Raw genomic sequence first — 14,700 nt, forward strand, 5'->3', positions numbered from 1 at the left:
AGGGGGAAACCACACACAGGGGGAAACCACACACAGCCATGAAGGAAGATCAAACCCCAGACTAGGGGACTAGCCRATTAGGATTGTAATGTCTAAAGACACACATGAACACACATAAATCTTTAAAAAAAAAGACAGACTATTTTTAACTGACTGGCATTGGAATGGAAAAAAAAAAGTAATATAACTAAAGTGTGGATTATGAGTCTCTCATTTTTTGACAAAGCGGAAACAAAACCAACATTTTATAATAGRAGATCTCACTACCTAACAAGTTTTCAATAAAATGATCTCAGGACAACTGCTGTTAGGTGGATAAACAGAGACTGGGTTAACTCAGTGGAGAGTAATTGGCTGTGTCCTGTTTTCAGTTTGTGACTGGCAAACAGAGAAAGAACAGACTTAAAGCAGTAGTGTAAGCCTGTAGACTGATTAGTCAGGAAGCTATTGCTAAAGGCAGCAAGAATAGGAGCTATCCCAAGAGCTCCCTCACAGCAGTTTTCTCTGCCCTGTGAGACACAACTGGAAATCCCTTAATGCACTCTGCCATTCATTTATTTTTGCTACTGGACATTTGAGAGCATTTAACAACATTACTTTTTTGAGTAGTTGCCTGATGATGGATCACACAGAATTAAAAAGATTTTATATTTCTTAGGGAAAGGGGAAGACTACCATCTACAGTACAATTATAAAACTAGAGATTACCTGATAGCACAGTATTCTCTATTCTGAGAATAGCCAGAATAGAGTGTGCAACTACTCACGCATCATTCTGAGTTACCCTTTATACCAAAACTATGAACATAAAATGTCCATGAAAAGATACACAGCTGAGACACTATTCTTATAATTTGTATAAACAATCTTGCTGTTTTTAAACTACTTTGATGCAGTCTGAACTCTACCAGGATTACATTTCATGTAACGTTTGCATTTGTTATACTAGTCAGCAGTTGTGAAACATTACCTTTAAATACTGCATATGAGGAAGGCTACATAATTTAAAATCACAGTACTGATTCATTAGCTGTTATCTAGCTACTCTAATGAAACATTAGTATATTGAAAAACATTAACATTGTAGTTAGCAGTATCTTTATATAAATTACACAAACACACAAATGTAAGAATTAAAGTTGTCTATACAAACTTAACAGAGTTTTATATATATGCATTCTAAGAGACAATTCATTATTTTCATCTGACAAGATCTTGCATCATTCAGTAGACAGAAAAGACTACCAAAAGAGCAGCTATTCAAGCTATTGTTTTATCTTCAGTATTCAGTGCACTGCCCCCACATTTTATTAACTTTATAATAGATACAGAATTAAAAYATGACAAAACACCCTCAGGTCTCTGAACCTCAAGCACTTACATTGATATAAAATTTAAACAGGGAGAAACACCTTTAGTTCTGTCAACCTCAGGCACTTAAATTTGATACCCAGGCTCACTGATTATCAACAATTTATATATATATTTATAGTTTATGTAAACTCTTGTCTAAGATGGGTATGTCCCTCTCACTATTTAAGTAGCCTAACCTCCCTAAGTTGGTATCTTTATTTATGCAACTTGAATACTCTTTAAGAAATCAAATACATACATTAATTTTGGAGCATCGAAAGTGCTTAATACCTCACATCCAGGGTAATTAACACTATATAGCACTTCATGTTTTTAAAGCTTTGATCCTACTAAATTCACTTGTAGCTGTGGATGTTTGGTACTTCTGTAAAGCAGCCCCCATGGATCGCAACTTTGTAACCAAACAGTGAAAATTGRAAAAAAATAAAAACAAACCCAAAAAACTCAGCAACCATTTAGGACTAGGGCAAAGATAGAGCCTATTTCCCAGTATGGCACCTTTACAAATTGTGTCTTTTGCTGTAGTCCTTGTTTCATCCATTAAGCACTGTCCAGAATTTACTGCAACACCCTCCTCCAGCTCCTCTAAACTGTAATTTGGCATTACGTTCACACAGGTTATAAGCAGGCTTGGAATGATTAGATTCACTCACCCACTTCTGAGCTAATAATGAAGGAATAAAAGATCAGCTGTTGTGAATTTTACTTTTTCATGGAAAGGATAGAACAAAGGAAATAATTGCATTTTAGAATACAGTAACAAAAATGTATTATGACAAAGAATGGGCAATTTTCTCCCTAGTAATGATAGTAATGCATAAAACACACATACTGAAATAGGAGTAGGTCTTCAGATAAACTTCTCATGAAAAATTTCCTGCGGGAAAGGAATTTTAGCATGGAATTGAAATAAGGTACATGGGGAGGAATCTCTCTATATTTGAAACTAAAAGAATAGAAAATAAATCACTAAATGTAATTGTGATTGCAAAAAAAAAAAAAAGAAAAAGGCGCATTTATCACAGAATCGTTGAGGTTGGAAGGGACTTCTGGAGATCATCTAGTCCAACCCCTGTGCTCAGGCAGGGCTAAGTTCCAAGTTCAAAACAGATTATAATAAATCCCACTCAGCTGCACTTGGCTTTGTTTCATCCAGGTTCAATTAYTCCCTTTCTAAGGGATTTAAACCATATTTTCCATATCCATGGAAAGTGCTTTCTGTTCATTACCTCTCTTCTCACAGAATACCACAGTAAATAAGTACAAAAAGAATGTGAACTAACACCATTACTGAGCTTCCTGATTCAGATATTCATATTGAATGGAGAAGGCTGGTTATCCTGCAACAAAAACTATCATCTTTAATCCAATGACTGCTTAAAGTAAAATATGGAAGCCTGGAGGCTCTAACCATGAAAATACTGGTCTATTCATTGGCTCATGTCCCATTAGGCAGGCATTTTCCAACAAACAGTTAACTCATGCTTCTATGAAGCTCTTTTATCCAAAGATAAATGCTGTGATTTCATTCCATTCGTAAAAAAAAAAACTGTATTATTGAGACAAACTTCTCAATTTCCCACTATGATTTTTTTGCGAAGTTCTAGAAATTTGTCTCATATCAAAAAAAAAAAAAAAAAAAAAAAAAAAAAAAAAATTTTAAAAAATAAAAAAATTTAAAAAAAAAAAAAAAAAAAAAAAAAAAAACAGATTATTAGAATGGTTTAACTGTGTTTATGAATGGAGATTATCAGAAAATGCTATATTTCAAGTCAATATATGTTCTCAAATGGCAAGAAAGAATACAGGTGACAATGATTCTCAGTGTAAAAATGTATACCCTAATAAATTATTGAATTCAGATTTTATAAATAGAAAAGAAACCTATGAAAAGATATTATGGAAGTGTATACTACTATACTGTGGTTTAAGACTTTTCAAAATTCTTGGACATAGCTCTTAAAGGTGCCTCTGCACAGCTCAATTCAGCACTGTACAGAGATACATTCATTTTGAGTAAGTGAGCTGATGTCCTGGAAGAAAGAAAGCATACTTAGCATGATTTTCCTGATTTAAACACAACTATCCTCCTTCAAATAGAGAAAACAGCATGTCCAGATCTAACTCAAGTACCTATATACTATGTACCTACAGTACACACTGTACTGTACTGTATAGTACACTTGCCTCTTTTCAAATACAAAGAAACAGACTTAGCATCAAAGAAAATGGCAGGGCAAGGGGGGAACCTTACTCTGTAATAAGTATTTGCCAGTGGTTAAAAGCTGCTTCAATCCATTTCCCTTTTTAWGACAACTAAGTATTCTCAACTTTTTTCTCAACTTACATTGTCATTTTGTTATGTAACAATAAAACAGGGAATCAAATGCTAGGACTGCACATCTGGATGCAATGTAGAATAAATTGTTTTCTAATCTCATTAAAAATTTAAGCTAAATGAAGTCAAACTTCATTTTGGTCAGATAACAGTTTTTCTTTGGTTCCTCTGTAGACAGTTAGATAAATATGTCATGAGCTAATGAAGCAGGAGATAAACTCTCCCCCAATAAAATAAAAAATTCTCTTATTATAGGAAAAGTCTTTTGTTGTTGTTGTTGTTGAGATATCATGACAAAATATAGTGGGCATAGCCTTTTTGTTGCAAATAAGGCAGCACTGTTAGTCTTTCAATGGTGAAAACATACATCAGCAATCTGGGCTTTCAAAAAATCTCTAGATGGAGGAAATTAAAGCTGCTAGAAAACTACATTGACTTCAGGAAGTTTTTGACTTTTCTGTTTGGTTATAATCTTGTTTAAAGAATATTTAATTTAAACAGCATTACCATCCCAATTAAAGAACAAGGGTAGAACTGCTTGCACTGTATGCTGAAAATGACTATTTCCCTGATAAGTCCAACATCCTCCAAAAATTGTTTCCTGAAATTGCTTAAGGCATAGCTTTTCATTCTGGAGTCATGAGTTACATCAGTTTAAGAAAAGGTGTTCACTGATGGAAATGAAATGGTAAAGTGTGTGAGTGACACGCTATGGTGGCATAAAAGGCCGTAGGTATTTAACAGGTCRTAACTGGTAGGGTATAAACTGAACACAAAAAGTCAGAAGTAGTGAAAGTATCACAGTGCAAGAGTGATATATTGACAAAGTCTTTCCTCATTGATGAGACACATAAATGTATCGTATAATTTAATCGTATCGTATAATACTACATTGCATACATGTACAATCCTAGAAACAGAAACTGATGAAAACCAGGGTCAGAGCATCACATTAAAAAAATCCAGTAATTTCCTAAACAATTACCATAGGATGTAATATAGTTACAGCTCAACTACCTAGCAACAGTTTAGATCATGCAGTATAATTCTGGCTATCATCTCTCCTTCTGCCATTCTCGTGAAAGCTGTATTTGCCCCTATATTTACTTCCCTTACCACTAGTCTCTGTGGTAACTTATTTCTAAGTCTTTTGAGGTTTCTCATTATTTTGCTAGATAGTTGATGTAGATTTTCCCTTAGGCTTATATGATGAAAATACACAAGATTAGTCTATTTTTGGAAYGGAACAAAGATGATAATGCATTTATCAAGCAACTTACATGCAAATCCAGCAGTTTTGCTTTATCTTAAATGCTAATTTCCCTTTAGAGTATCCCAAGACTTGAGGGGAAAGATTCCAAGTGTTCCTACTCCAACAAAGGAAAGAGACTACACAATACTTTTGTTTTCCCTGCATCTATTTAATATCTTTTATTTGTACATTTGCTGAATGCTGCTTTAAAAAGGAAAAAAAATAAATCAGGCAGAAAGTTAAATCCAGTGTTTCCTTTACACTCTACATTTTTGTTCTATTGCAAAACACACTTGGGTTACAAATGAAACTGAATTTACCCAAAGGAAAAAAAGAAAAAAAAAAAAAGAATGTGAAGGGAATATATTCACTTATCTGGCAAAAGATGAATTAAGAACTGTAATTAAAACATTTCATGAGTAATATCTTGTGTTTTCTTTAATCTTTTAAAATATTGACTAAATACTGTTCCATTAACCAGACATTGCTTGAATCACAGATTTAGATTCAGGTCAGGGAGGATTCACCACTTGTATCAGCCTGGGATTCTGTTCTCAGTGCAGCCCTGTAACAAAATGCATTTCTAGTATCTAGATGGTGAAATTTCACTACTCAGTATTTCATAAACATTACAGCTTTCAAGAAAAGATAATCCTTTAAAAAAATTGTATATAAATATATATACACACATATATGCACATATGTATACACATAGCACTATGGCTCTTGCTCAGCTGGTACATATTTTTTATTCTGCTTGGTTCAAAGTTTTTGAAGATGCTGAAGAAGGAAGCAAGAGTTTAGATATCACTTGTTCTTAACATTAGCAAAACAATAAACAAAGTTCAAAGCCATGTAAATTTATGCCTAAAATCTTGTTTAACAGCTATGGAATTGACTTGAAAAGTACTCTGAGGAGTGACAGAACCTCTTTGCTATACAGATCAACTCAATAATTTTCTTTGAAAGGAAACTTCTGCATGACTAAACAATGAAAATACAAATACAGGTAAATTGTTGGTAATTTATAACTCCTGTAGCTGATTTAAGATTCTTCACTGATGTACATTCAGTATACTGCTTTGAATATATAAATTGCCTATAGTAGGTTTTGGAAATCTGGTTATCTAGCTAGACGTTTAGGAGGTTGACATTTACTGTATGTGCAATTACGGAATATACAGTGTCACTGCTTTCAAATATCACCTCTTTGCCACAGTTCTTATCTTGCAACAAACATCCTTGCTTCCCTTGAGAGAAACATTCATATTAAACTAGCAGCAGCACACATTGGCGGGATATTTACAAAAGCAATTAGCACTTCTGAGTGCCTAATTTGACATGTTCAAAGGGTCTCTCTTCAGGAAAAAAATCTGCAAACCTGTACAGGATAAGTCCCCATATAAGGCCTCATTCTTGTTGCAAGGTGGCACCTAACATCATTATTGTTAAAAAGCTTTGACTCCCTTTCTTGTCTATATTATGTTCACATATAATTCTTTATGATAGCATACATAATGGGAGGGTATGTGTGACACCTTACTCATGAGATTTTATACCTGAAAAGTCTCAAAAGACTTTACAAGAAGAGTAATGAAATAGACATTCAAGTTTTTGTAGGATTATAATTTCTTATCTCTTTTTCTAAACATGGGTAGTGCTAAGGTTGGCAGTTTGAGTTTGGCTTACACAAAATGTTAACAGAACTTATTTTTTCCTTTCTATGCCCATCTCTTCACAGTATACTAAAATGCATTTAAAGTACTCTTTTTAACATGGTCTTAACAAAACCTGCACATCCATTTTGCAGCATTCAGCATTTTAAAATAAATGAGTATACTTTTTATATCTGTCTTTCTATTTTTATTATAAAGATTGATGTCCCTAACTTAGTCGAAAAGGATTTGAAAGAATCCAACTTTTCTTCTCATTTTTTATCCAAATCTCTTCTCATTTGCTGTCATCCCCTAGGATTCAAATGCTTTCTCCTCTCCAACATTAAATTACAAGAAATCACTAGATAAGGATACTAGAAACTTTATGTCAAAATTAATCTTATTTCTATCTATTTTAGAATGTAAATTCCTCAGGGCTGTCTCTGTGAGTGACTGTATGTGTTTAGAACTATACCAGTGCTGAAGTAGTTCTAAACAAATAAAAATGAGTAAATAAACTTTCCTCATCTGAATATTTTTTTCTCACACATGCAAAATTGACTTTTACAGTCACAGTTTCTTTGAATTTTGTTGTCTATTCTAAGAAGAAGCTGTTTATAATAAACAGTGTAAATTGKTTCAGGGGAATTATTTCTGTTAGAATAAGCAGTAATTTTACTTGACCTATGAAGTGAATATTGAAGTGAAGTGTTGGTCTTGAGCAGAACAACTGAGAACTACCTGATTTACAGAAATCCTAGTAAACGTTTCCATTTTCACACCAATGCCTACAGATACTCAGTTTTCTGCCGTGGAAACTAGCTTATTGAGTCAAACTTTACAAATCCTTACAGAAGTTTTCTCCAGAGGTACAAACAATGATGTTTTTAAATCAGATAAAAGAAAGAAGAATAATCTAAAGGAACACAGTGCCTYCAAAACAATTCTAACATGAGGAACTGGTTTTGTTCAAGAATGCATCTTTAGTACTACAGGTTAAGCAATATCTACTGGGAAAAAATTATCTTCATAGGTTTCTATATTAATCTAACCTAGTGCTCACTACATACAGCTATGGAAAAGACAGCAACATAAAGGACATGCACAAATTTAAGAAAAAAAAATAGGCTAAAATTTCAATCGAAGTATACTGTCATATAAAGCAATGCTGAAATAAAATAGTGACCACYATTAGTTTCAAGAATTAAGATGAGGCTGAGCTTATTGTCAGCTATGATTGTCAAAAATAAGGTAGCAGAGACACTAATTTGAACTTTGGATGACAGTTCTRTTACAAATAAGAACAGAAAAAAGCCTTTTCTTTTACTTAATTGGGACCAGAATGACATTGCTTAAAAAGAATTTTATTTAACAATAAGGTGTTTAAAATGCTTCAGAGTAAATGGGATGTGAAAATTATTCTGTTGTTTATGGATTTATTGAACAAGTAGCAATGGTAATTAAGTAAAGACTATCTCTTATCATAGAAGTTTGATTTTAATATAGAAACAAGATGTTATTTTCACCTTTGGAAGTGCAGTCCACAATCCAATTACTGATTGCAAAAGAAATATTTCTTTCAGCCTTCGTAGATACAAAAGCAACTTGTATTTTTAACTGCATTTTACTAGAGCTTTTCTTTACTCAACCCTTTTGAATATAACATTCTAGTAAAAAAAAAAAAAAAAAAAAAAACACTTCTTGGTGCATTTGAAGTATGTAAACATTCAAAGATGTATCTGAAATTTGTATTCATGCATTTCAGGTAACATTAACTAGGCTAACATTACTGCAAAGAAATGTGTAGCCATAGCAGCAGAGAACTTGATGCAGGCTGAGAAGCCTGATTGAAATTTTAGGGAATTATACAGGTTTCTATGCTGCACTGAACTCTGTGCTACACTGGATACTGCTATGTATATTTGAACTTAACTAGCTTAAAATAAATGTGCAAGTTGCAGCTATGCCTTGAGTGTTGTAAATAACTGACAGACTCAGCCTTAGCTATCAGCTGCTTCAAATGATCTAACTTGTAAAATCCTGATCACTCGAAAAYAAGTGTCTTCTACTACTTTTACTTAAGTTAAAAGAACTTAAAACTCCCCAGTTAGATGCCACTGAATCAAAAAGTTCCTAATGTACGATACTGCCCTATGTCATACAATACTCCAAACAGGAATTACAGGAAAAGCAAATACCAAAATATTTACTGCAGTTTACAGTTCTTCGCTTTGCAACTGCTTTGTAGTTAAGAGTAACATTAACAAGTAGATTTAAATTTATGTGCAATTCAGTTGTTAATGAAAAAACACAAAGCAGGATGAAGGGTAACTAAAGAAATAAATACAAAAATTATAGCAATATCATGAAAAAGATCTAGTGAGAAAGTTTTATATTCTTAAGGAGTTATGACATTTATAACATTTTCAAATGCATATTATTTCTGATAGTTATGCAGTAGAGCTTTTCTTCAGAAAGAAATTATCTGACTTGATGGACCTTGTCACAAGGAGAAGGAAAAGCAACTGGTAATTCTCATTACAGCAATAAGAGTAGATTTAGACACAAAATCACATGTTGACAAAAATCACATACCATATTAGAAAAAAGATAATCTGATCAATAAAAGAATAGTACAGTAGGATTGAAAATAAAATAACACACCTAGGAGGCTACCCTGGGAAGCAGCAGTACACCTTTTAAATCAGAAATCTCAGTTAAACACTACAAGAGCTTTCTAGGGACTCTCAATAGTTCAYGAAGAGTCAAATGGCCAACCTATGGCTAACATTCAACCAAATCTGCCCCATCTTCTTTTTCTAGCAGTCCATTTAATTAAATGAAGCAATTCCATTTCTCAGTTCTAGAGCTAAGTAGTGTTCATTTGCTCCTTTATATTACTTCTTTATAACGCTCGGTTCAGCCTCACTTGTAAATGCTACTTTGGTCCTTTGACTAGTATCATACCAAGGATGACAATGGGAGATGGTTGAAGAAGTTTCCTTTCTGCTTGTGTTTGTATTACAGCTATGGAGAAAAATGTGCATTCTGTCTGTGATTCTCTTCCTTCTCATTCCCTGTGAGACATGAAGCCACTACTCTCTAATTCCCATCTATGTAGGAGTCTGATTTATATTCCACTCTTGGAGAAGTATCATTAATTACAATGACTAAACAGTGGTAGGTTTTTTTTGTTTGTTTTGGGGTCTTTTTTTAAAGAAAAAAACAGATTAACTAGAATTTGATGGCATCTGCCCAATAGAGATTGCTACACTCTGAATGTTTCAGTGGGCAGATATTTCAAGTCATGGCTTGTAATTCTTTTTGCCTGCATCGTGAGTCAAAGTTGTTCACCTCAGGTATGAATCTGCAGTGTCTTTTGGTAAAGCTTATCCATTCTAAGTTAATCTGTTAGTCTCATAATCAGAAGTAAAGTGCTTGAACTGCTAACTGAAGACTTAACTGGTCTTCACATATTTTAAGCTCAGTTAAGTAAGACAGGAGCTTTTTTGGTACTGTGATATGAAATTTAGCATCCATTTGAAACTTTAGGTTGGGAAAAATGATAAATCAATAAAAGATCAAGCTGATACTTCAGTCTAATGATAACTGTCAATTTTTATGAACTGTAATGAAATTTGAGATGTCTTGATCATATGTTACAAATAATAATCATAATAAATCATTATATATAGCACACATYACTTAATACATACATATACATGAAGAGAATATGCTATTGCATTTATACTTATATTAGATGTAAAGTGCAAGATAAAATTACTTCAAGGACAAAACTGAAAAAAAATGATGTAATACCTTAAAGTCTAAATTGTTGAATGTCTCTATAATAGCGAATCAAACAAACATTTAATTATATGTGTGGTTTGACAGACCACATTATTAATTTCAGTGAGGTTACTATTTTATAGAAATAAGCTTTTACATTGATCCCCTGGTATATACAGTATATATTCTAGGTAGTATACAGCCTACATAATTTTTGATTTCCTAATAACAAGATAATTTATTAAACAGCAAATTCTCAAATTATATATATAGTTTCTAAATAACGTAAAAATAAAAACTATAAAAGCAAAAAAGCATATATGAAATCTAAAAGATGAATTCAAAGCAACTAGTGATTATATATTTCCTTCAGAAAGCCAGAGACACTTTGATGAGCTCACTAGAATCTACAAAGTTTAGTGCTCTAGTTGGCTCAAAATAGGAAGTGATAACATGTAGATGTTGTGACAAGTGTCAACGAATTGAAAACATATTACTGCATTCTTTAAAAGCAGGCTTAGAACTGTATTATCTTATTCCTAAACTAGTAAGAAAAGAAAAACTGAAATCATTTGAAATTGTCTTGGAATCAAATTGTGTCAGGTTGTTCTGGGGAAGAAGTGGAAAAGCAGGAAAACAGAAATTCAAAAACAGATTATCAAATTCTCTAAAACAATTGTTTGAAYTTATAATCAGATTGTTATAATTTGGGTTTGAAGTTTGATGTGCAAACGAGTCTCCTAGATTAGACTGAGATTTTGCAAAATTAACAGCTTAGGCAGTTAATTATTAATTTGAACAGAAACACAACCCTCATGTTTGTCCAACTGCATTTAGTTTGGAAACTATATTGTTTGCCTACATATAGAATGGGTTGAAAAGCAGCAACAGTTAACAAAACTATTCTTATAAGCAGAAATACACACAGGATAAATTCAGATCTGTTCTGTAACCATTATTTAAATATCAGTGYGTTGTGTGTTATACAAGCACCTGTCAAGTATACTTGACTCTTCCTTGGGTCAATTCCTAGAAGTGAATTAAACTCTTTCAAGTGTTCCCCCAGCTCTATTTTCTGTGATTTTAATTTCCATAATGCTGAATTCTGTATTTTCTTTTTCTACTAATGCTGAATTCTATATGTTCTTTTTCTACTATAGTCATTTAAGAAATAAACATTTAACAAACACGAGGTGTAATCAATATCCTTAATTTAATGGCACTACTTTATAAATCCTCAAGTTTAYTTAAATAATCAAAGGATAGGCATTCTATTTAAAAATATTCTGTCTGAATATATAAAAAACCCTTCTTTACTGTGAGGGAGGTTAAACACTGGAATAGGTTGCCCAGAGAGGTTGTCTCCGTCCTTGGAGATATTGAAAACCCAGCCAGACACAGTCCTAGGAAAACCTGCTCTAGCTGGCCTCGTTTGAGCAGGGCTGTTGAACTAGATGATCTCTGGCCCTCTCTTCCAACCTTAGCTATTCTGTGATTCTGAAAAACACCCATGTCCAGACTGTAGTTTTTTGCACACATGAGTAGTCCTACTGAGTTCAATRAGAATTCAGGAGTATAATTTAAACATATGAATAACGTTTGTGGTCCAAATGTGAAGAAATATTTGCCCTGGAAGTCTGCTGTGAAGTAACTAATTTCCTATTTTTTTGGTGGTACAACATCTCTTTTGTGTTGTACTGATAAATGGTAGCTTAAGTCATTCTAATTATAATATCAAGAAAACAAAAAACAGAGTGAATGCAAAAGGTTCTCTAAGTCAGTATCATAAATACTTAGCAACATTTAAAATATGTTCCACAATCTCTGCTTTCTAACATAGCTCACAATTCATTAAAAAATTCTTATATAAACCTTAGGAACAGTTATGTAAAATCTACATTTATAAACATAATCGCATTTTAAATGAATTAAAAAATCTGCAAAAGACAGAAGAGCTTTGCAAAGTAATCAACAAGTAGAGTTTAAAAATGTAATATAAAACTGGTGATCCTTAAAAACTAGGTCCCAATACTATTTAACTATTACGCTAATGTAGTAAACTGAAAATATCACAGCAGTATTCTAGAAGCACAGATCAACATGACAAGCTAAGTTAAGAAGAGCATGCAATTCATGAATATGGTTTATTACCATGGTTACAGGCTTTCAGCACAGGCCTCTGAGTGGTTGGACTGAGATTTTGTGGTATATCTGCAAAAGCAAGAAAACAATGGAAATAAAATACTTTCTGAAAGTTACTGAACCACAGTAACAATATTATTAAGCAGAATTCTTTAAAAGTTAGATATTTCTAGAGGCAAAGCTACCCGTGAAATGTCTGATCCTCATTCAACTGTTGTTACTGTAAACCTCAAAAGCTAAACTATACGTAGCTGAATGGAAAAGTCTTGTCATAATAATCAGGCTATGCTAAGTTCAATACATTGAGTTCCAAAGTGTGATTGACATCAGCCAGAGAGCAGGAGAATCACTGAAARATATCATTGCAGGAAAGAATTAAACCCAGTAGCATTTTAACTTCTAGAGCACTGGACTCATAATGCTTCTAACAAAATGCCCTGGAAAATAAAATGAAAAATAAAATATTCACCTTTAGATCTTGGTGTCTTTTTCCTTCGGTCTCGAAAAGCAGCGCCTGATTGCAAGGCCTCCAACAGACTATCCATCACTCCAGTTTCCTCACCTTCTGTGAAAGAGAGAGGGGGAACCCTCTGGATTACAGTAGCAATATCAAAGTATAAATAATAATAATAAAAGATATATGTGGTGTTATTGAAACCAGTTATTTCAATTTTAGACTAGGCTTTTAACTTCCACAAATTACTCTCTCACAATTAATCACAAGAGAATCGGTCTTTTGTACAATAAAACAGGTCAAGTTTTATTCTATTCTGGTGAGATTCAATCGTACTTTTAAGAGAAATATCATTTCACTCACATTTTCATTTCAGTTCCCTGTTGCAAATGCAAATAATTAGTTTCATGTCAGCTTGTGAGAGCTGTTCCCTAAAATGATTTGCTATACTATCCAAAAGAGATCATTTGAGTTATTGTTATAAAAAGTTGAAATTGTTTCTCAGCAGGAAGCTGGTGAACAGCACTAGACTGGATAGTATACAGAATTATATCAATAGGCAGCTTTAATCAAAACCCATTTTCTCTTCCTATTTAATAACCTGCAGCCAATATTAAATGACCTATGTAATTCAGGCAAATTCTACTCATCCTATTACATATATATTTGTAATACCTTCCTGAAAGAATTGTGAATGTTACTATGAGATTATAATATGTAAGCATTTAAAAAAAACCCTACTCTTACTTCTTCAAATAAACATACATCAGAAAATTGTGGATTTGTGAATCTTGTTAACCCCTTCTCTATACACACGTGAGAACAAAGAACACAACTCTAGGAGTTCACGCAGAAAAATCTTCTAAGAGGAATAAAGAATGACATAGGAGAAAACTCATTGCTTCACTACACAAAACTCCTTAGGTCAATACACACCCTAGATGCAGTCAGAGACAGCACATGATTCTGCAGTTACAGCTAACAGTGAATATTCAAATCAGAATCTAATCAAGCTGGTGAGTAAAGCTAATTGTCCCAAGAGCGACATTTAAGGAGTTCTAGAAGGGCTAGACTACCAGTAAGGAAGTAAGGTTGTTATCTAGTCCTGAATATGCAGGTGATTTATTATGGGAAATTACGATTTCTGTTTGTTTCTCTCTCTCTCTGTATATACATATATTTGTGTGTGTGTATGCATATGTGTTCTGAGAATATATATAAAATAATTTCTGGCAGGTAGAGTTCTCACTTTTAACTTCTTTGTCCACAAAATTAAAGAAAAATAATCCCTCACACATGACTTGAAGTCATGTTAGTAATATTTCATAAMAGATTTTGTATTTAAAAATTTCATACAAGAAACACATAAACAGATAAAAAATTCAAAAAGACGTTCCCTTGCACTGATTCAAATTTAAATCACTCAAATTTAAATGTCTTTACAAATGTCAAGAATACTAGAGATCTTTCTTCTCCTTTAGTGTGCTAAGTCTTAAAAGCTTTGCAACACATCTTTAACATGTCTTAGGATAACAGCAACAGATACTGCATTAATAATTCATGAATTTTATGTAATTATTAATTAGCAAGTGATATATATCATAATTCAAAAAAGTAATAATAATCCGTTGATATGATACAATCACAAATGTCATTAACAATACTGTTTCAAAGTAAGAGTGGTACAACAGGATTA

The 14,700-nt window shown here is 32.8% G+C and overlaps 1 protein-coding gene across 1 annotated transcript in view; it reads right to left on the bottom strand.

The window, feature by feature from the left end:
• DIAPH3 (diaphanous related formin 3) overlaps positions 1 to 14,700 on the bottom strand; it is a 238,573-nt gene that overhangs the window by 49,996 nt on the left and 173,877 nt on the right. Inside the window, exons 26-27 of the mRNA XM_085309483.1 lie at positions 13,020 to 13,115; positions 12,560 to 12,619 (exon numbers count right to left, since the gene is read on the bottom strand). Coding sequence (XP_085165609.1) covers positions 12,560 to 12,619; positions 13,020 to 13,115 — 156 coding nt within the window. The remainder of the gene's footprint in view (positions 1 to 12,559; positions 12,620 to 13,019; positions 13,116 to 14,700) is intronic.

The sequence above is a fragment of the Rhea americana genome, unplaced genomic scaffold, assembly GCF_003343005.1.
Source record: "Rhea americana isolate MKP2758 unplaced genomic scaffold, rheAme1 scaffold_3, whole genome shotgun sequence".
Classification (NCBI taxonomy): domain Eukaryota; kingdom Metazoa; phylum Chordata; class Aves; order Rheiformes; family Rheidae; genus Rhea; species Rhea americana.